The 24,924-nt window shown below is 34.2% G+C and overlaps 1 protein-coding gene and 1 long non-coding RNA gene across 4 annotated transcripts in view; one reads left to right on the forward strand and one right to left on the reverse strand.

Annotated features, from left to right (window-relative positions):
* The window catches only part of LOC145261071 (uncharacterized), a 38,470-nt gene extending 18,223 nt beyond the window's left edge, over window positions 1-20,247 (reverse strand). The window contains exon 1 of one of the 3 annotated variants that reach the window (XM_080119242.1): window positions 19,951-20,247. Coding sequence is in view for 1 of the 3 variants with exons in the window: in XM_080119240.1 (XP_079975366.1) it covers window positions 4,359-4,484 (126 nt within the window). In the remaining 2 variants the exon portion in view is untranslated. Of the gene's footprint in view, window positions 1-4,358; window positions 4,850-6,498; window positions 6,751-19,950 lie in introns of those variants that run through there. The other 2 variants (XM_080119241.1, XM_080119240.1) reach the window with 2 other exon arrangements.
* LOC145261072 (uncharacterized) overlaps window positions 1-24,924 on the forward strand; it is a 111,563-nt gene that overhangs the window by 35,164 nt on the left and 51,475 nt on the right. The window lies entirely within an intron of this gene.

Consider the following 24,924-nt stretch of genomic DNA (forward strand, 5'->3'; position numbering starts at 1 on the left):
GTGTGTGTGTGTGTGTGTGTGTGTGGCTAACTGGTTTTGTGTAAGCTGCGTTTAAGGCTATGATTATATGTCACGCAATTGAACGCCAGATATTTCGCAAAACCTTCGTTCAGAACAAGACAGATTTATGCGCGCACCTCAACTGCAACTTTTCTTAACCACGATCTATGCATAGTTGTCTAATAGATTGAATTTGAACTGGACCAATACTAATGAATACTGAAACACTATCCTATTGATTACTGTACACAAAATAACCCTTATCCCCGGGTGGCTTCTGCGCCTTGATAAGTGGTGACCTTCATGTACAAAAAACAAAACAACAACAAAAAAAACAGTTCAATGCGCCAACAACATATTTTTTCATTTTTAATTTTAGATTTTCTAGTGTTGTCTAACGGAAAACTGATGCTCTTTTGGTCCGTAATAATTAGGGCTATGACAACAGCATATTCTTTTCATTGTTTTGACTCTCGAGTATATATCCGACACTCTATATAAAAGCGCATAAGATATCAACGGATACACACTCGAGAGTCAACACAATGTAAAGAATATCCTGTTGTCCTAGCCCTAGTAATGACTTTGAAATATCTGCTGAGTAGAAAGTAACGCCACTGTCAAAGTGTTTCAACAATCGCGGCCGCTTCCTTTTCGACCGCGTGATGTTTGATTCCATTCGGATTCAGTGTTATATTTTATTACATTTTCACCCCAAGCAAGGCACAGTGCCACTTTGATGTAGGGGGCTACTATCAGGGGCCTAACTTGCAGGGGTACTTTGTAGGGAGTTTAGCAGCAAGATGTCGGTTCACATTACACTTGAACTTCTGCATGTCAGTACAGTTGGGGAAGCAGGAACCCGGAAGGGAATTCCAAAGTCTAGCAGTTCTGGGGAAAGAAGCTGTTAGAGTAAAAGGCTTTCTTACATCTAGGGATCTCGACTGTGTAGGGGTGGGACTTCGCTGCTTGTCGGGTTTGTCGGGGTATTTTCGTCGAGGGATCACAAGGGCTTGTAGTTCGTCAGAGCATCCACAATTAAAATACTTGTAAAACAGGCAGAGGGATGCAACATTTCGTCGATGGGACAGGGGCTGAAGCTTAGATGACAGTTCGGGAACTATTAGGTTGGTGACTCTCTTTTGGATTCTATCCAGGAGCGAGACAAGTAGCAGATGCACCAGCCCAAATATGACAACAATACTCTATACATGGGCGAATGGTGGCTTTGTAGAAGTACAGGATACTTTCAGTGTCGATGAAAAGAATGCAACAGGTCGACCTTGTTGGTTTAATGTAACAGTATGTGTATCAGAATTTTGGGGGAATTTTTGACACCCCTAACAGAAACTGCGAATAAAATATAAAAAATTCGTAATTTCTCTTTTTAAAGTGGGTTGTTTATTTTCTTTATGGAATATACTTCCAAACTAAACTATTTAAATTGTTTAAAAAGTGATAGAAATATTATTTTTTATTTAAAAAAAAAAAACAGTGTTTACAAAGTGCCTGCATGCGTTCAGGCAGCCATTTTTTTTACGTAATAAAATCAGTTGAATTTTACGAGTTTAATATATTTCAATTTTTAAACTTTAAAAATCTATCAAAATTTTTCTGGATTTTTTGTTTTGGGAGAAAAACTTGCAAGTGTGTGCGTGTGTGTGTATGTGTGTGTGTGTGTTTAGCCACGAAGGACCAAAAATACTAATTTTGGTTAACAGCACGCAATAAAAGAGATATTAATTATGTCCTTTTGACGAATCCATATTTGATAAATTCCAAGTAGCAGGAGCACCCTTTAAGCTTATTGCGCAAACACGTTGTGAAATTGCGATTTTTTACGACCCTCGCTTTAAAAAATCCTTTTATTTAAAAAAAATACATGGAATTTAAAATATAAATATGGATAAATTCTTAACAATGAAGAATGGAACTACCCATTTAATAGTATTTTTTATAGGTAAGTGATTTTTTGGCATTTATATATACATATATTTATCGAAGCAAGTCCAAATACGTTGATTTTCTTTAAATCTTTTTTAAAGAAAACCGATTTAAAAAAAAATATTGCATAATTTGCTATTAAATCTGTTATTTTAACATTTTTTGTCTTTGCCCCTTTAATTAAACAAAATTCGACATTGAATTAAATTTTTCAAGTAGTTATAAGCTTCAAAAGATAGTAAGTTGAATTATTAAAGTTCTTATCATCATTTTTAATGGCCGCTTTCTGATACACCTAGTGTAACAGCTATGCAGTAATTATTTGCATCTGTCTCCACTTCAAATTCTTTATCAAGGTCAACCATTATTAAGGTAGCATTTTTTAAGTTATTCTTCAATGTTCGAAAAGAGTTTAAGACAGGGTGAGGCAGTGGAAATTTTTTTTGTAGTTGAACAATAGTATCTTGTTGGAGAAGTTTTGAATAAATTTGCTATAGTATGAAAACATTCCGACTACTGGGTTTGGGGTGCGAGATTTCGAGGGGGTAGCATTTTGAGTAGAGATCACAGTCTTTGGTAGTCAGGAGAAACTTTGTTGTTTTGTATAGTGTATCCAAGTAGAGTGATAGAGGTAGCCGAAATGACGTTCTAGGTTTCATTCGGTTTCATGTCTTTTCGCTACATCATAGAATCTTTGAAGATTGTGGTCATGCTCTTTTTGATTTCTTCCACATATTGTGACGTTGTTTATGTGCACGAAAGTATCCGTTAAGTTTTCATTATCTATGTCATTAATTTTTCATTATCTATGTCATTAATTTTTCATTATCTATGTCATTAATTTTTCATTATGTCATTAATTTTTCATTATGTCATTAATTTTTCATTATGTCATTAATTTTTCATTATCTATGTCATTAATTTTTCGTTATCTATGTCATTAATTTTTAATTATCTATGTCATTAATTTTTAATTATCTATGTCATTAATTTTTAATTATCTATGTCATTAATTTTTCATTATCTATGTCATTAATTTTTCATTACGTCATTAATTTTTCATTATGTCATTAATTTTTCATTATCTATGTCATTAATTTTTCATTATGTCATTAATTTTTCGTTATCTATGTAATTAATTTTTCATTATGTCATTAATTTTTCATTATCTATGTCATTAATTTTTCATTATGTCATTAATTTTTCGTTATCTATGTCATAAATTTTTCGTTATCTATGTCATTAATTTTTCGTTATCTATGTCATTAATTTTTCGTTATCTATGTCATTAATTTTTCGTTATCTATGTCATTAATTTTTCGTTATCTATGTCATTAATTTTTCGTTATCTATGTCATTAATTTTTAATTATCTATGTCATTAATTTTTCGTTATCTATGTCATTAATTTTTCGTTATCTATTTCATTAATTTTTCGTTATCTATGTCATTAATTTTTCACTATCTATGTTATTAATTTTTCATTATCTATGTCATTAATTTTTCGTTATCTATGTCATTAATTTTTCGTTATCTATGTCATTAATTTTTCACTATCTATGTCATTAATTTTTCATTATCTATGTCATTAATTTTTCGTTATCTATGTCAATAATTTTTCGTTATCTATGTCATTAATTTTTCATTATCTATGTCATTAATTTTTCATTATCTATGTCATTAATTTTTCGTTATCTATGTCATTAATTTTTCGTTATCTATGTCATTAATTTTTCATTATCTATGTCATTAATTTTTCGTTATCTATGTCATTAATTTTTCGTTATCTATGTCAATAATTTTTCATTATCTATGTCAATAATTTTTCGTTATCTATGTCATTAATTTTTCATTATCTATGTCATTAATTTTTCATTATCTATGTCATTAATTTTTCATTATCTATGTCATTAATTTTTCATTATCTATGTCATTAATTTTTCATTATCTATGGCAATAATTTTTCATTATGTCATGAATTTTTCATTATCTATGGCATTAATTTTTCATTATCTATGGCATTAATTTTTCATTATCTATGTCATTAATTTTTCATTATCTATGTCATTAATTTTTCATTATCTATGTCATTAATTTTTCATTATCTATGTCATTAATTTTTCATTATCTATGGCAATAATTTTTCATTATGTCATTAATTTTTCATTATCTATGTCATTAATTTTTCATTATCTATGTCATTAATTTTTCATTATCTATGTCATTAATTTTTCATTATCTATGGCAATAATTTTTCATTATGTCATTAATTTTTCATTATCTATGTCATTAATTTTTCATTATCTATGGCAATAATTTTTCATTATCTATGGCATCGATACATCTTTGCAACGTGCTTACTCTATTAGTGATATCAAAAGGGAGACGAAGTAATTAATAAAGTTTTCCACTTACTTCGAATGCTGTGTACTTCCGATCGGCCCGACTTATCGGTAGTTCGTGATAGGCAGACTCCAGATTGAGCGTTGTAAATATACTGTACTGTGCTATGTCGTCCATCATTTTATTAATGTTAGGCATCCAGTTCTGTAAATCTATTTAAAGTATTACTGTAATCAACGACCATCCTTTTTGTGTGATTTTCATTAGAGATCACCAGAACTTGAGCTCGCCAAGGAGACAAAGAGGGCTCTATTATGCCTTCTCTCAACATCCTAGCAGTCTCCTCTGTTATGAATTTGAATTTATTGTCAGCAATGGTGTGACGGTGGGATTTGGTAGCAATATGAATTGTATGTGGGGAAAGGTGAGAAAATAGAGGCGGAGGAACGTTTATAGTTTATTTCATGGAAAAGGGTTATTCTTATTAATAGTTCCAATAATTAGTTCATTCCTAGGACCGTTTAATTTCAGAGTTTACACTTTTATACCTTTTTAGAATTTTTTTTTTCTTTTTGGTACTAGTGCAGAGAGTGATCCGTGTTGAAATAATAACGTTATTATTTAAAAAAGCCATTCTTAACATAGGGAGGTGAGGGTGTTTTGTACCTATTCTGTACAATTAAATAAAAAAAACATATCATAAAACTTTAATTAAACGTGGAAATACGATTTAAAAACTAGCGCGGATCACTCTCTGCATTAGCACTTTTTTTTTTTTTTTCGATAATTATGTCAATAAAGAGATCCTTAATCATTTCTACTGTCATGTGAGGATGGGTTTTATTGTTTTTGGTGTAATGTTTTAAATTGTTTCGCCAATAATGTTGGCGTGTTGGTTAGGGTCTGAATCTACCATCGCGTTTATCATGCCTTTTTAATTCATATTTAGTGAATGTAATGTCTTTAGCTTCTGTTCCTAGTCAGGCGAGACTAGGCGACGGAGAGTCAGGCTCAGATAATACAGAAGTAATAGAAGAGGAAGATTTACGTACTTTAGGCCACTATCCATATTTTTTTTTTTTTTTTTTTTTTTTTTACATTTCCGACACTCGGTGTCGTGAACTGGGCATAACAGTCGTGGATGCCGCGCATTTCTATCGAAGAAGCAAACTCTTTTAGATTTAACCTTTTCCTTTATAGGTGCTAAATATGAGTCTTTCGAAGGACTTACATTAGTTAAGGTTGTTTTCATAGCTTTCCGAATATTTTCCCGTTTGTTCAAGTGATCTGGTCATTGCGTAGGTCTCTTGGAGTGTGAGGTAGGGGTTCTCTGGCAATCGCTGTCGAATTGAGGAGGAAGAGATGCCACTGATAAAAACGTCTCGGATATACAATCTTGTTTTCTTCAGCGCGCTGGGGGCAGCCATGTTTGGATTTAGAGAACACGCCATGGGGAGATAACTCGGTCTAAAGCGCCGATACCCCCTCCCCATCCTAAATAATAGGGTTTTTTTCTTGAATCCTGAAACATGGCTACCTTTTGATCGGTATCCTAAATTGTTTTTTCGTTGTAACGAAAAAAAAAAAAAAAAAAAAAAAAAAAAACAGAAAAAAACTACTTGATCAAATTAAGGGATTTTTTTTTCAGAAAACTTCATTCCAAAACGGATACGAACAATAGAACTTTTTCTTATTCTTTTTTTTTTTCTTCGATATTTTCATTTTTTTAATGCCTTGATTAAACTGTACAAGTACCAAATAAATAAATATAAATACAAATAAATAAATAAAAAAGATTTCGAATGATAAGGGAGGTAATTATTATTTTCTGAAAACTTTGACAATCTTAGGCCAGTTTAGCAAAACTCAGTTTTCGCTAATTATCTTCGAACATTTTTTTTTATCAACAATTACTTTTCCCCCTTATCATTTTTCGTAATTTTTGGATATGTTCATTACTTCGGCGTGAAAATTAAGTAGATACCATCCAATACTCCGATTTTCGAATTTCGCTATTATAATGAAGAAACACTTAAAAAAAAAAAATAAATAAATAAAATAAAAAATACCCATATTGTAATCGAAGGTATTTTCCTCATCAACCTGGTCGCTTAAACATTTCAAGACCAAATTAAACGTAGATCGCGCCCGCCTCCCTCTCATCATTCGTTAGACTAAGCGCATTAATTTTATCCTGAACGTTTACTCTTACCTTGCTCCTTTTTCACCGCCTCCCCACGAGGATCGGATGTGACACTGAGTCGACTTAACGTGAGGTATATCCGGCTCCTTAAAAAGGGAGCACTCTAGATAGGGCAAAATAAGAATTGCTTCAGTCGATAATGATTTCTCCTTCTCCGACCGAGGACAAAGCGATTTACTGTTTAATCCCAGTCCGAAGGCCAGGCAGTTTTCTCGCTTGCAATTGAAATTCGTGCATAAATAAATAAATATACTTACTTGAAAATGGATGACGTCACAAAAGACAAATGACGTAATAAATGGCGTATAATAAGAAAAGTAGTGTCAGGAAGTTAATAGTGTAAATTATCCAACGGAAGACGCAAGTGAGACGGGGAGGGAGTAGGGGTTAGAGAGTACCTATTTACTATGCCTCCCCACGAGACAGAGTTAGACACCAGGGTCGTTTTTTAATGTGGAGAAAAGGTACAAAAATAAAAATTGTCTCAGTCGTGAAGGATTTCTCCTCCACCGAAAGAGAACAAGAAATAGAAGTGCAGCATCTGAAGAATAGATACTACACTTTGATCTTGTCCCGAAGGCCAAGTATAAGGGGTTAGAGAGTAGTTGTTATAATTTACAATAAATTTACTTTTTTTTTTTTTAACTCCATCCTCTGTTTTTTTTTTTTTTTACTCTTTTTTTTTTTTTTTTTTACTCTTTTTTTTTCATTAATAATATATATGTTGCAGTGAATATCTCTAGGCACACAAAAACGTAACAGTACGCAGATATGTAGCAGACGTTTTTCAAAATTTGATTATTTAAAAGGACAACTCAACAAGAATTTATTAACATTGGACTTGAAAACGATCGTGTTGTAGTCAGCTGGAAATCAGCCCTGTGTGATTGTATTCTGTTTAGTTTTAGATACACACAAGAAGAAAAAAAACTCAATGATTTACAATGGTTGTAGCCAGACGAGTTTCTGCTGTGAATCTTTTTTATGGCGATCTAGGCGATACCTCCCGCAGATGGTAGAACTTGGATACGGTTTAATTATTTAAGGAGACGGCTCAACAAGAACTTATTTACATAAGACTTGAAAATGACCATGTTATAGCCAGCTTCGTAGGGGATGTCCTTTTCTCTTCCCTGCAACCTCTTTCTCACAGAAGAGACGCTACGAGCTTGTCTCTGCTTTATCGTTGTTTTTATGGTAAGTGCTCGTCTGAGCTCCAATCTAAATTAGTGTTGTGGGGTACAAATCACCTCTATTTCAGAACTAAGTGGGATCAACCAGTCCTATGAATACCACTGGTTTCATAGACAAAATGGAGACATTCATACCATGTTTAACCGCATACTACGAACACGTTCCTCTCATACCACTTTAGTGGCTCCTGTATTCTTTATGATAAATACATATTATATTTTATACACTTTAAACTACTTGTGGTTTCTTTCATTTGTGACCCCTAGCACGGGTCTGCAACATTAATAAAGCTGATTAATCTGATATCAGAAACTAAAGGTACCGGAAAATCGATTTTGCATCTGTATTGATTTCCTTTTTTCCAATAACATTTGATCCCCGCAGAGCACAAAGCTGCAGGCAAAAAAATTTTTTTAAATAAAAAAATGAACAAAAAAGAAACTTGTCACGTGTCGATTAGAAGAAACGCAAGAATGATACAGGAAAGATTACAAAGAAAATTAGTGATGGGACGATTCCAATACAATTATCGATTCCGTTACAATTACCGATTCCATACTAAATTCCTGATTCTGATACAATTACCGGATCTGATTACGATTCTTTATAAATATTTAACTATAAAATGGGTATTTCGCCCCAATTTAGTAATTCCAGACATTATATGTAGGATATCGACACCTACCTGCAAAAACCTAACATTGTTGTCATGGGGTACTAATCACCCCTATTTGGATACTAAGTGGAATCAACCAGTCCTATGAATACGACTTGTTTCAGAGACAAAATGCAGACATTCATACCATATTTAACCGCACGCTACGAACACGTTCTTCTCATCCCACTTTAGTGGCTCCGGTATTCTTTATCATAAATACATATTATATTTTATACACTTTACACTAGTTGTGGTTTCTTTCATTTGTGACCCCTAGCACAGGTCTGCAACAATTAGAAAGGTAAAACAATTACCCTCTCAAATTATCGCAAAGAACAAGGCACAAAAACAAACTTCCTTTCAAAAAATAACAATGAAGAGTATGTTATTTGTAGCAAGAACTGGCAGGTCAGGCTGCTAAAAAGAGAAGAATGCAAAGAAAGTTCTTTTAAGGTCGTCGAAGGTCAGTCAGTACCGTGTCGTCCCCAGCTGGATAGCAGTTGTCTCAAATCGAGACCGTCAATGCTATAGCGAGATGTCCGGTGGACAGGGGACAAAAGAGGATAGATGTTGCTACGCTGGCGGTCCGGATCTGACTGGCTGATGTTCCCTTAAGACTTTTAGGGAGCAGATGAATCAATGCGCCCTGTTAGCTGATTGGTCAGCCTGTGGCCAGAGAACTCAGAGTGGGGGGGGGGAATTGATTCACTAGAGAAAATAGTTCTCTGTGTCTGCTACACTATCGTCCCCCCCTCTCCTCTGCCAAACTTCCACGAGAAATACTCGTCTAGCTGAAGCCACTATCAATGTCGTAGTAATCATTAGTGTAAATTTGGTAAATTGGATAACTTAAGGGGAACGGCTCATCAAGAACTTGTTTACATTGGACTTGAAGACAACTATATTGTAGTTATCTGGAAAGCAGGGAAACGTTCCACAGGTGTTCAGTTTTAAGAAAGAAGCTTTGTTCATGGAATCCATATTTAGGTTTAGAGTGGGAGAAATTATTGATATTGGTTTCAGCTATTTTTCAATTTTCCCCCTTTTTTGACCCCTTAAAAACTATTTTAGCTGGCTAAACACCGATCAAAGAACGGTCCCTAAAAAATCCAATCATTTGAGGCTCCTAGCGTCGTTCTGCAATTTTTAGTTTTGGAAGAGATAGAGTTTGAAAATATTGAGACAGACAGACAGGCAGACATAGTGCCTTTTATATATTAGATTTTTAGATATTAGTCACTCAGAGCAATGTCAATAAAGAAAATATGAACCTTGTGGGGTTTTGTTTTGTAGTGTTTTTTTGTGGAACTTTTAGCTAAACATACACACAAACAACAGCTCTCTGTTATATATTAAATTAGCAGGGCTACCAAGCGTTGTCCGGGGTAAAAGTGTAATATATTTCTATTAAAATTTCTATCACTCTACCTACTTTCTCTTTTTCCTCCTCCGTCGTTCTCCTCTTCTGTTTCTCCGCCTAGCCCATTCTTCTCTTTGTACACACACACACACACACAATACAAACATACACACGCACGCACGCACAACACACAAGAATACACACACACAACACACACAACCCAAGCACACACACAATACACAAGAACACACCCACACACAACACAAGCACACAAACTCGTATACACACACACACACACACACACACACACACACACACACACACACACACACACACACACACACACACACAAGGCAACTAATTTTTATAGATTCCTGAAAGAATGAGCTGGCATAATATAAATGAATTACCTTCTTGTTAAAAAAAAAAAAAAAAATCAGAATTATTTCCCTTTGGTACATAATCTGTTTTGAAAACGCCCCCCCCCTTCCAAATCTGAGCCAGTTTAAAGAATGCTTTGTTTCTTAAATCAAGACAAAAACTTGTATCGTTATTAATATTAAAAATTTTGTGCAACAATATTAAATTATATTAATTCATTTTTATTTCAGACTATTATTCTCATCTTTATTGGTTGTTGTTTTCATCTTTATTGGTTGTTGTTTTTTCACGACATTTCGGCCAACTATTCCTCTGGCCTTCCTCAGGTGGTAACAGCGACAGATAGGAACTTCGAATCTCCTAACTGCATTCTCAGCATTCACTGCCATCCGTAGTTGTTGTCGTCTCACTGCGTTTTGGCCAAGTATACCTCTGGCTGGCTTTGGATAGGATTGAAACCACTATCTTCAGACAATGTCCATCTGGAACCGTAGAGATTCAACGTTTCTATCAACTGCGCCACGGGCCCCGAAGGCCGATCAAGGTTGGATTGTTTGATCTTATAAATCCACGTTTATTTATTATCTGGTCTTCCATAGTCGGGTCCATACCGATTGGTGTATATATATTAATAAATTAATATGTATAATGTTCATCTCAAAAATGAATTCCAATTAAGGAATAATCTATATAATACTAAAAGTCTATGGAACTTGTATGTTTGCAATCAGATTTCCGGTTTTCAACATCCGGTTGCGCATGCGTAAATAGCAACGTCTTCAATCCGTTATTCCAATTCCGGAATTTTTATATCGCTTTTAATACAAACAATTTCATTTAATTTGATCAAATAGTTATTTATATATACAAATAATACATAGATTCATAGATAATTATAATATATATTATAAAATCTATTTATCTATGAATCTATTAATAATATGAAATATTACCCTATACAATTTATGGAAAGAAAACACCTCTCACTTTCCCTCTAATAGATTTCAACACTCCTACTCCCTCTGTTTTCGTTACGTACGCGAGAAAAAGGGAGCGATGTAAAACTGGATAGAGTTATCCCCCTTAACTAATGCAGACCTTTTTACTAGAGGGCGTTATTACAAAAAAATTTCTTTTTCTTCTTCCCATGTTTTTTAAAGTCGTCTGCTTACATTTCTGCTTACATTTCCAAACGGAAAGCTGAATCGGTAAATGCACACATTTCTATTACATTAAATAGTGTTTTCCTTTACACAATGGGTACTGAATGTTTGCTTAAATTAAATGAAAAAAGTTACATTTTATTTTCATTTTCTATTTAAAAAGCCATTATTAACATGTGGAGAGTGTTTTTTTTATTATTCTGTACTTTCAACTAACAATTTCATTTAAAAGATGATATATCAAAATTTGAATTTAACTATAATAAGGATTATGATACCTGTTCAGTGCATATTTACCTATAAGTATGACCAACCACTTATAATTCAGTAACTGTAATTTAAAAAAAAATAACAATTTTAATAAACAGAACGACTCATAGAAATCTATCTATATTCTTTTTTCATTTTAATATACTTTCATAGAAATGCTTCTGTTATGTAAAAAAAAACTATTTTCTTTATGCCACAAGTGTCACGCTCATACATGAATTTCATAGCTAATATAACGTACTGACCCAACGGGTCACGGGTGGTCTAGTATAATATTAAATTACTTTGAATATCTAAGAAAATTATTTTTACTCGCAGGACCTGTAGAAATTCCACAGCGGCATCTTTCATATGTAATATATGGCTGCTGTGACTGGAGATTTTGCAATATTATTGTATCCCTTTTGTTAAAACTGTAAAAGTATTTATCTAAGTAATCTGCTTAATGTAGTGTCAGAATATATCTGGTTATTACGGTTTATCTCCAATATCGGAGTCTGTGACATATTTCCGTTGTATGAACACTCGGCGTGAAAGGAAACCCCACAATATCATCATACCAGCTTTAGACAGAATAGATACTACAGTTGGATCCTAGCCAGAAGATAAGGAAGGTATATTTTAGTTTCACGTATGGCTCAAAAGCTACATCTTTTATTGGATTTGATTTTTACATTTAATGTCTTACGTTGCGTCTTCGATGATCGGGAGATCCTATTTATTAAGAAGGAGAATAGAAATTGATACCATACTACGAACGTTAAATTAGCATATCTCTATACTAATTTAATGTTCGTAGTATGTTATCACTAGGGCTATGACAACAGCATATTCTTTTCATTGTTTTGACTCGAGTATATATCCGACACAGTTAAACACAATTAATCAACCGAGAACCACATCAATCTATATAAAAAGCATATGATATCAATGGATGCACACTCGAGTCAGAACAATGAAAAGAATATGCTGTTGTCCTATCCCTAGTTATCACCCATCTTCCTTTTTAATAAATAGGATCTCCTGGTGGTATAGTTTATAATCTGGAAACCGTAACACGCATACAAGCGTATATTAAAGGAACTACGGCATTAATATATATATTTTTTTAAATATCTTGTATCAAAATGCACGTTTGTTTTTAATCTAACCTATTTTACCACAAAAACAGTCCTTTGAAATACTCTACATTATATATATATATATATATATATATATATATATATATATGAGAGAGAGAGAGAAAATTAAAACTGTAAGTACAATCAAAATTTATTGTTCGACTGAATACTCCAAAAACAATTTACAAAGTCCTTATTCCGTGGAGTTTCAAAGAATGCTATTCTTGTTATTCTTCTCATCAGAGGACATTGAGCTTTTTTAATTCGGTTGGGATTAAATTTTCTATATATAAATACTGTTATTTATATTAGTTTGAAGTTTACCATTGTGTATATCAGGTAAACACTACATCCCTTTGTTTTCATATATATATATATATATATATATATATATATATATATAGTCATCCACATACAGTACTGTTTCGCTGTTTCACAGCTCATCAGTGCGGCTAGACAGGCAATATATAACTACTTCATTTACTCACATAAAATTAATGTACAAAAGTATAAATTTATGCGTAAACTTTAAGTATTTACTTCAAAAGTAAGAGCTAGTTAGTAATTTATAAAATGTATATGGCGATTAAGCTACACTGAATATTCCGCGTTTCATCCACTCTAGGACTCTTCAGGCTTATGCGTCTTCAGGCTTAGGCGCATAATCCTGAAGAGTCCTAGAGTAGATGAAACGCAGAATATTCAGTGTAGCTTAATCGCCATATACATTTTATAAATTACTAACTAGCTCTACCTACGTATTGTGCACTTTTGAAGTAAATACTTAAAGTTTACGCATAAATTTATACTTTTGTATATTAATTTTATGTGAGTAAATGAAGTAGTTATATATAGAAAATGTAATCCCAACCGAATTAAAGAGTCCTAGAGTGGATGAAACGCAGAATATTCAGTGTAGCTTAATCGCCATATCTATTTTATAACTTACTATATATATATATATATATATATATATATATATATATATCTTATAAAGCTGAATGTGTGTGTGTGTGTGTGTGTGTGTCTGGTCACGAATAGGCTCCTATATGGTTGACTATTTTAAAAAACTGATTACATATAATGATGTATCAAGACACAGGAATGGGTATGTTTGATCTGGCAGAACGATGGTTCATTAAATTTGTGGGGTCTGCATTCGCGCCTGGTCCACAAAGTATGGAAATAAAAAATTAAAAAAAAAAAACGTTTACAAGTGTTTTTGATATAGATGTACATGAGAATACTTTGATAAGTATGTTTTAACTTAAATAGGGATGGTATAATAAAATTGTGGGGTCTGCGTTCGTGCCTGGCCTCCATGGAATGGAAATGGGGACAAATCTTAATAAAGATTTTTCATATCTATCTGCGTAAGTATACTTTGATAATTATGTTTCAGTTTGAAGAAATATGGTATAATAAAATTATGGGGTGTTCGTTCGCACCTGACCTTCATAGAATGGAAATATGTCGCAAAAAAAGAAATGACTAAGTCCTTCATTTGCCACTCCCTCATTAAGCTCAAATAGTCCCCAAGGCCTTAACATATTTAAATTTGAGTTGAGCACCATGCAAAACTGCTAAATAGACATACATAGAAAATTTTGGACAACCATGGTAAAATAGTCCCAGAAAATGGAGTGTTTTTATTAGCCTTAAAAGAGCCCCTGGGGCACACCCAAGAGTTATTGTGGACGAACGGACAAGGGTGTATTTACAGGTCCACCCTCCTTTTGTCGGTAGACCAATTATTTTTATGAATATACTTTGCGTCCTTTTTTAAATAAATTCCATCGAAATGCAATTTTGTTTTGTTTTTTTGTTTAATCACATCTGTGTTATCACCAAATCAGTCTTTTGAAATAAATTATGTACGAGAAGTTTCACCCTTCCATATTTTTATTGTCATCAAAATTGCTGGAATCGCCCATTTTTCAATCAAATCGATTTATTGCTTGCTCTCCTTGGGGACCCATCACGAGGCACCGGGAGGAACCTTCACATACCTCCCCGCAGTGACTTAGTCAGCAATACATTGTAGTCTGCATTACACTGTAGAGAACCACCTGCTGATTTTATAAAATTATATATATATATATATATATATATAATAAAAACTTTCTTGGATTTACATTTTTGGATTTTACCGTCATTGGATACTTTACTTTTCACCAGACTATCCATTCACGTGAAATCACCTTTTTCTTCACCCTATTCCCTCTGCTTCACTTTTTGTTATCAAGATCTTTGACTTACCTGCAGTTTCATCAAATACTTTTGCATGCAAAATCCGATTCCGCATTTTGCTAATTCCTACCCTCTGATGAGAAGGAAAGTATTTCTTAAAAACTCCGCGGATTAAGGACTATCCGCTTATTAAGTATTTCCTTTTCAAATTAAATATGTTTTTAACTCATTTCAAAGTGTTTTTTTAACATGTTTTATTGACTATTTGCTCTTTTATATATATATATATATATATATATATGTTGTAGCAGTATTGATGGTGAAATAAGTGATACCCTCTTCAAATTAATAAAACAACTTAACAATAAACTAACAATCATTATTAAAAAAATTAAATGAGCAATTTGAGGATTGGAAATTAATTTAATTGATTTTGTCTTCTGACATCTTAAGTTTGTAGAATCCATGCTGGTTTATTTACTTACTTATTCTACTCCTTGTTCTAAATGTTTTTACCCATAACTGCAGGAGTAGACATCTCATCGGAGTGAAACACATTTTTAGCTATTGGGTGGTTTTGCTGTCAGAATAATAATTAGAGGATATATACCATTTTGTTTAGATAACCGAGAATACAAACTCTGGCTTTGAAGACATGAGCAGCAGCATGGGTAAAAACCAATTTTTAAGATTAAAAACCTAGTTTATATCTTTAATTTGTTAAATAAGCTACCGTAGCATGTCTGGATCTGTTTGATTCAATTAATTATTAAATCATAGACGCTTTCTAGTAATCAATAAACCGAAAACATCAAACGGCCTGAATTATCTCCCTTTATAGAAAATAAAATCGACTTCTTTTCTAACAGAATTAACTATTAGCAATTAACAACATAATTGGATTATCTCCCTTCGCAATTGTTTTTAGTAACGATATGAAAACATATTTAATTAGAATGACAATGGATTTTAAAACATTAAATAATAATGAATAGATTAGAATCCCCTACTCGAAATGTTGTACAAGGATTTATATATATAATGCAGTCTTTTTCTTTATTCTCATATTCAATAAAACATTAAACCTAAAATGGTCTTAAATATAGGTACTAAAATACCGATAATCTGTAAACATTACTTGCCACTAATACGAAACTAAAATTAACCGTAACATTAATGCAAGGTTGTTACGGCCATATTATAAATATAGAAATAAAAATTAAAAAAACTCTTTTTATAAAAAATTAATTATGGGAAATAAAGAAACAGCGAAATCTAATTTAGGAACTCAACAAATGGGATATAAAAAAAAAAAAAAATTTAAATAGCTAAGGATTTTCTGTAGAAACTTCGCATAACTCTGTTCTTAAATAAGGATACGAAAATTAGGTGATATATTAATATTTAAATAGGCTTTTCTATAGTTACCGCAAAGGTAAATGTTTCTCACATGCTTTTTCCGTTAAGGGAATTTTTCCTTTCTCTTCAAAAATACTCTATTGTCAAAAGTGTTTTTATTCATAAACTCTGAAGAAATGCTGGTTTTTGAAAATTTTCAAACGATATAATGTTTGAAATTGTCGACTGGACATGGAAACAATTGTAACGTAAAATGAAATACACTTTTTGTTTCCATCAACACCTTTTTTGAATGTCTTGATTTTGCTTACACAGTATATATATATATATATATATATATATATATATATATATATATATATATATAGGCTTGAATTAAAGTTTAAAATGTAAAAGTCAAGTATCATGGTTCAGTTTTGCTCTAAACGGAAACATCCATTTCGAAGGCGCCCCTGTCATATAAAAGAACCTATTGTTAATTTGAGACGCCGGGCCTTTCTGCTTGGATAGTAACAAAACTTCTCAAATGCACTTGTGATGTTAGGTTGTGTAAGGAAAGAATAAATTGATTGTAATAGTCACAGATAAACGAAAGGTAATATCGCCAGGAGTAATAATATTATTTAACTCTTAACTAGGAGAACGAGAGGAGGAAATGCAACGATCGGAACAAGCAAATGTTTTTTCTTTATTTTTATTTTTTTAAAATATCTGACTGGATTTGCCTACTTTACCTGTACAAGAGTCAAAGATGCCATTATTGTTAGTCTTTCTCTGCTCCTAATTTTCATGGCAAATACGTCTTAAGATAGAGTACTGGGGCAGTACTGCTCAGAGCAGTCTTTCCTGCTTTGATAGAGTACAAAACCGACTTCGAAATCTAGTGAGCAATGTTCTTTTCTTCTCCCTACTAGCTCTTTCTCACAGAAACAAAATGTAGTTAATCTTCCTCTGCTCCTAATTTTCATGGTAGGTGCCCGACTGAGCTTCAATCATTCACAACAAAAACTCATCCAGCTACAACCACTCCCAATAATTTCCCTTTCTATCTAAAAACTAAATTAAACTTCTATAGCCGGAGTTTCTTTCCTAGAACTGTCCGTCCGTGGAACACAATAACGCAAGGCTGCTTCCCAGCTGACTATAACATGATCGTTTTCAAATCTAATGTAAACAAATTCTTGTTGAGCCGTCCGCTTAAATAATTAAACCCTATCCAATTTCCACCATAACTGATCATCATGGTGTTGTCTCACCAGCCACCACATAAGCTCATTAACTCTTCTCCTCAAATTGTATTTGGGACTTAATAAGAGCTGAACCCTATACTAAAATGAAAATCTAACATCAACGAACAGATACACATATATACGAACATATAGAGAGCTCACTTTGCTTTAAAGTTTAGTTTGAGTGAAGTGTAGTATCTGTTTGGATACTACATTTTGTCTTTTCTATCTTGTCCTATGTCAGTGAAGATGGAATCCTTCTAGACTGAGAGAATTTAAAATTTTGTCCTAATCCAAGGTGGCTCCCTTTTGAGGGGGCTGGATTTTCACCCACATTAAAAATCTAACTCTGCCCTCGTGGGGATGCAAGTAAATAGGGCGGGAGATCTCTACCACTACAGGAACTGTGACACCAGGATAGGAAAGTGGGACTGAGAAGTCACCGCCCCCGAGGCGGGGCACTCTGACATGCAAAAAAAGTGCCGTCAGCATTCCCCGGTAAGGGCACCTCAGTTATTAGTAATAAACTAACCCTCCTTCTCAAAGAGAGAAGGCTGGGAGGGTGGACCACTTAGAACTTCACAAAATCAGCATTTCACTGCAAAAGCAACAAGGACCAGGGAATTATTATAATAGTCTAATCTTTGTTGATTTTGGGGACCAAGGATAAAAACGGGGATCATGTTGCCAGGGCTGCTGGGAAAATGGTGGCATCGTTCTACCGCTCCAGTAAATATTTTACTGTTGATGCACCTGTATAAGAGTCAAGTGTGTCCAAGGATGTAGTACTGTTGCCACATCTGGACAGGAGTTGCTAGAAGCAGCTTATCCTGCATTGACAGACTTCAAAATAGACTTCATGACCTAGTGGGGGGGGTGCTCTTTTCCCTTCCCTGCATCCTCTTTCCCACAGAAGAGACGTTGCGAGCCTGTCTCTGCTTTATTGTTATTTTCATTGCAAGTGCTTGTCTGAACTCCAATCTATGGCCCCCCCCCTTTCACAAAAAGCACTCGTCTTGCTGAAACCATTATCGATAATTTTACCTACTCTTTATTCGCACCTAAACGTAGATTCCATGAACAAAGCTTCTTTCTTACAACTGCACGCCTGTGGCACTTTCTTCCGTTTTCCTGCTTTTCAGCTGACTACAATATAGTTGTCTTCAAGTCCAATGTGAACAAATTCTTGATGAGCCATTCCCTTAAGTAATCCAATTTACCAACTTCCCACTACTAACGATTACTACATGTTTTCCATGACCATTGTACACTCATTAACCCTTATCCTCGAGTGGCCGCCGGGCCTTAATAAGGGGTGACTCCTTTGTAAAAAAAAAAAAAAAAAAAAAACCTCAACAAACTACGAGTTACGGTGTTCATGACTACGTAGAGATTAGCCAAACACAGAAATTTATGAACGATAGCGCCAAGTTAAGCGTTGAATAGTATCGAACAATGTTGTTTGGTGGAATAAAAAATAAATCGCTTTTCAACACAAAGAAAATCGAATAGGATTAACACAATTCCGTTGATTTCGTTTTGGTAGATTATATAAGCCTGACGAATTCTCATGAAAATGAAACACGGAATATTCTGTGTAGCTTAAGTGCCATCTCTACCTATGTATCGAGCTAGCACTGTTGAAGTAGGCACTGAAAAATTTACGCATAGATCTTCGTATATTAATTTATGTGATTAAATGAAGTAATTTATATATATATATATATATATATATATATATATATATATATGATTACACACACACACACACACACACATATTGTTTACAGAAAGTTTTAGATAAGTCATTGGTACCGTCGGTTTCAAACCCGATAATTAGGGACCGTGTTAGATACTCGTATCAAGCTCTCTTCAGCCAGGTACCGTCGGTTTCAAACCGGATAATTGGGGACTAAAAACTTTCTGTAAACAAAATATAAATAATACGCTCTTATTTTCGGATTTTCCTTATAATTGAGCACTCTGATGTATTTCTTTAAAAAAAAATAACAACAACAAAAACAAATTATATATATATATATATATATATATATATATATATATATATATATATATATATACTAGCATTTCAGCCCGGCGTTGCCTGGGTGTTTGGAGGTGTATGCTGAGCAAAAAAAAAAAAAAAAAAAGAGTAAATTTTTTTTTAATTTGACCCCTATTATGACCCCTTAAAATTTATAGTTTCGGGCTCAAATCACTTTATTAAGTTAGATCCAGGTTCAAGGAACCTATATCTAAAATTTCAAGTGTCTAGACCCAAAATTGTCGGAGGAGTTTGGTAGAGTTCTTAAAGGTCAAATCGTTTAAATTTGACCCCTTAACAGCCAAATTTCTGGCTGACACCCGTCACATCGATTTTCCCAAATCTCAGTACCCGGTATTTCAAATTTCGAGTCTATAGACTAAAAATTGACAGAGTTATTGCGTAGGGAAATGTACACAGACAGACAGACAGACACGTTCACTTTTATATATATATATATATATATATAACATTTACTTTTTTTTTACTTACCTTCTCAGAAATGCGATTTGCTACTTTTTGTATGTTGTTGTTGTTGTTTGAGGAAGGGGCTGAGACGCGCACACGACCTTCCTATTTAGTGTGTGTGTGTCCGGAAAGAAGAGAAGGTCTGCTTTCTCTTTCTTTGCTTAGGTTTTCCTGCGGTTTGTGGCCTCCTCCATCGCGCTCGGTCGCCGAACCTTTGCATAAACAAGGAAACCATGGGAGACAATCTTTAAACTTTATAAAAGAACCAGTACATACATGCACACGACCTCGATCGCCGATGTAGGTTTCGAAGTAGGTGGTACATGCGTATATGCATATACGTATTCACACACACACACACACACACACACACACACACACACACACACACACACACACACACACACACACACACACACACACACACACACACACACACACACACACACACACACACACAAGAAGAAAAAATTCTGATTAATGACTGTGCCAATTAAAATTAAAGGACGCACACACATATATATCTAAGTAGCAGTTAGCACTAGCAGGCTTATAAGCGTTGCCCGGTCGTAAAATACGCTTAAATATATCTTAATTTATGCAGATTTCATATTTATTATTACAGATCCAATTCTCTATTGATTATTATATTGTACCCAATATGTAATAATGATTTCAAAAGTTAAAAAAATAAAATGACTTGGGTGCCATCAGCTAGAATCAAAACCAAAACATATACTGCTCACACCTTGGTCGTTACTATCGTCAGACAGATAAAAAATAGTTTAAAAAAAAATGAAGCGACTTTGACGTATAAATATAGATTTGCGCATGCGTACAAATAACACGTTTAGTCAACTGACGCTTGCCAAGTTCCAATTTTTCCCCCCAATTTTGACCGGTTTATTTGTATAAATAACGATCCTTAAAAAATACAATCATTTGACTCACACCCACCGTTCTGCGACCTTGCTTCTCGGAGGAGATGCGCTTTACAAAAATGGAGACGGACAGACTAACAGACATAGTGAGTTTTATATATAAAGATTACACTACATTCCCAACAATTTGTACATAAAACACTAAATCCATTTCATAACTGCACAACACACGCACACACACACACATCTCCAGAACATGTATATGGTAAACAGCTGATGATCCCCGTTTTCTATTTAACAATTTAAGTTAATTTTTTTTTTTTTTTTTTTTTTTTTTTTTTTTTTTTTTACTACCGTTATATAGCTGTATTGCCTTATGTAACTGTGGGGTTTCTAGCAGAAAGTCTGCTTATGCAAGTGCTAAGTCTGCGATATGCTCAATTTAGGTTTTTTTTTTTTTTTTTTTTTTTTTCAAGAATTTAAACGGCATTTTTTTTTAATTCAATTATTTTATTTTAGTATCTTTTTGTAAAATACTCAAAAGTTTTTTTTTTTAATATATATTAGTGATGGGACGATTCTAACGTTTTTCCGATTCTTTATAAATCTCTAAATATTTAACTATAAAGTTGCCATCGTTTTCTTTTTTTTCTTCTTTTTTTTTTTTGATTATTGTAAAAACACACAATAAATGTGCATATATTTATGAGGTGTGGGTGTGTGTGTATGATGGGGGGGGATGATCTATAAATTTTAGTTTTACTGGTATTTTAAAATCAATAAATATTGATTATTTTTTTATTACGACCAGCAATGGAAGATTTTGTTTTAAACAAAATCTAACAAAAAAGATAATTAAAAGAATCGTTTTTGGCATTGGAAAACATGCACAAATTTTTCCGATTCCGATACCTCGAAATGCTCTAATTTTCCTGATTCCGATTAATTGTTCGAACACTTATATGTATATATTAGTAATGTTTGAACAAATAATTGGAGTTGGGGAAAAATTTGTGCATACAAGGGGCGTGCAATAAGTAATATCCCTGACCCACTTCTAGTTGTCTGATCTAGCTAAAATTTTGCATGTGCAATGATTTATATCTCTACGGATTATGTGGCAAATTACAGCTCTGAACTAATTGTGGTTTCTGTTTTACAGGTGTTTGAACTGAGTCAGGTGTGAAATGGAGCCTGTTGAATGTCGAGCAGTGATCCGGTTTTTGTATTTGAAAAGAAGCACACCACAAGAGACTTTTGATGAAATGAAAGAAACTTATGGCGATAATGCCCCATCATATGACCTTGTAAAACGCTGGCATCGTGAATTCAAACATGGCCAGAAGTCTGTGGAAACAGCTCCCAGACCTGGTCGCCTTCCTTCTGCCATTGATGAGGCATCTGTCCGTCAAGTTGAGGCTGCCATTTTGGAAGATCGGTGCATTACTATTCGCCAAATAGCCCAAGATGTCAAGATTAGTACAGGGTCTGTGGAAACTATCATTCATGACCATTTGCATATGCATAAGGTGTCTGCCAGATGGATTCCCAGGTTGCTCACACCATTCCAGAAGCAAGAACACGTCAAGTGCTTGAGGATGAATTTGGAGATGTGCCAAGAAGATGAGTCAAAGTTTTTCAAAAGACTGATTACACAGGATGAAATCTGGGTCCATCACTATGATCCAGAGACCAAAGCCCAGTCAATGCAGTGGAAGCACTTGGACTCACCACCTCCAAAGAAGGCAAGAGTGCAGCCCTCCTCTGGCAAGGTCATGCTCACAGTCTTCTGGAACCAGGACGGAGTAGTAATGAAAGATTTCCTGGCAAAGGGTACCACAATTACAGAAGCCTATTATGCTTCACTTTTGAGGAAATCAAGGGAAGCTATCTAACTCAAGAGGCGGGGCAAGATCAGCAAAGGTACCCTCCTCCTGCAGGACAACGCTCTGATCCACAACTCGCATGTCGCCAGATCAGAAGCACGGGCCTGTGGTTATGAAATCCTGCCCCATCCTTCCTACTCCCCTGACCTTGCACCCTCTGACTTTCACCTCTTCCCAGCCATGAAGTTGTTTTTGAAAGGAAAGCGTTTCCCAGATGATACAGCCTTGATTTCTGAAGTCACGTCGTGGTTGGAAGACCAACCTGGGGTGTTCTACAAAAACGGTCTCCAGAGCTGCATCAAACGATGGGAGAAATGCATAACTCTGGGTGGTTCCTATGTAGAGAAAGACTAATAACTGTGCCAAATTTCGTTGCTCTACTGGTATGGGAAGTGGGTCAGGGGCATTACTTATTGCACGCCCCTCGTATATGCATATATATTTCCCCAAACCTCTGGCCTTGATAGAGGGAAGACTAAAACTTGCCGCTATGGTTTCAAATGATCTGAAATAACAGCAAGGGGAGACTTGATTCCAAATATTTCTCGTATGTTATATCTCCCCTCTTTTGGAAATAGGGTACAATTATGAATATTTCCAGTATCAAATAAGCCTTATACACTAAAATTTGAAAATTGAATTTGAAAACTAAAGTTGGCGATTTCAATCTCCGTCGTCCACTCATCACTAAATAGATAGATAACCAGGTAGATGTGTAGTTTAGCGGCATAAATTATTTAACAAATAAAAATTCATAAAAACTGTTTATTTTTATATAAAACATTATTATTCATTTTTATTATATTTTCATCATTTTTATTAGACTAAACGTATGACAGTCGCGACCGCTGTATTGTTTTTAAAATGTGGCCTTTCTAAGGTTTGACAGATTGGCCTTTTTAAGGCCAAATTTGGCCTTTTTTATGCTCTTTCATGGCCGCCAAAAACATAATTCATGGAAGAACGAAAAAAAAAAAAAAAAAAAAGGCCAAATTTGGTCTTAAAAAGGTCAATCTGTCAAACTTTAGAAAGGCCAAATTTTAAAAACAATATGGCGGCCTCGATTGTCGTACATTTAATCTAATAAAAAATGTTGAAAAAAATCATAAAAATTAAATTTTTTAGGGTTTTATTTCAACCTTAGTGTCTAATAATGTGTTTTATATAAAAATAGATTTTATAATTTTTTGTCTGTCAAATAATTGACGCCGCTAAACTACGCATCTGCCGATAACCATATAGATTGATAGATAGATACACAGATAATTTACTGCTTCAGTTCAGCCACTCTCTAACAACTTTTTTGAAAAGGAAGTAAAAAGAAATAATCTTTTTCATGTTTTCGCCATGAAAAATTATTTGCAAGTTTTCTCGTCATAAGTAAGTCTTTCTGACTCCCTTTCTTCTGATCTTGAACACGTGGTGCAATGGAGAAAAAGGTGGCTGGTTAATTTTAATGCTTCGAAAACTAAGCTTCTCTCTTTGCATCTTAATCGCTCTTATCCCCATCACGCCCCAAATGAAATGAATGGCTCTCATTTTAGGGAAGCATCATGTCTTGATGAGCTTCTGAGACTGACCTTCACTTTTGATCTGAAATGGAACACATACATCAAATCTGTTGCCAAGATTGTGAATAAAAATGGTTGGATCACTCTACTGCTCCGATAGACATCTCACTGCCGATGCAATCCTCTGTCTGTATAAGAGCCAAGTACATCCTAAAATGGAGCACTGTTGCCGCACCTGGGCAGGAGCTGCTCGGCGTGCCCTATCCAGCCTTGATAGAGTTCAAAACCAGCTTTGAAACTTAGGTGATACTCTTTTCTCTTCCTTGCAACCTCTTCCCCACAGAAGAGACATTGCAAGCCTATCTCTACTCTATCTTTATGTTCATGGCAAGTGCTCGACTGAGCTTCAATCTATCATTCCCCCTTGCCAAACTTTCACAAAAAAAAAACACTCGACTAGCCATGGGGGGAAAATCGTATATACTGGTTGTAACCAGTATATACGATTTTCCCCCCATTCTTTTACTGTGCCTAAATCTAAACGCAGATTCACTAAATAAAGTTTCTTTCCCAGGACTGCCCGCCGGGGTATTTCTGCATTTAGTGACTCATATTTCCGTGATGGCGAAATCCAAAATAGTTAACTATTCATGGGTGGTGGTGGTGAGGGGACATCGAAAACCGGTTTGAATTAAGATTGGAAGATCGTTGTTGGTTGTC

The sequence above is a fragment of the Euprymna scolopes genome, chromosome 37 (assembly GCF_053919585.1).
Source record: "Euprymna scolopes isolate OS-2025 chromosome 37, ASM5391958v1, whole genome shotgun sequence".
Classification (NCBI taxonomy): domain Eukaryota; kingdom Metazoa; phylum Mollusca; class Cephalopoda; order Sepiida; family Sepiolidae; genus Euprymna; species Euprymna scolopes.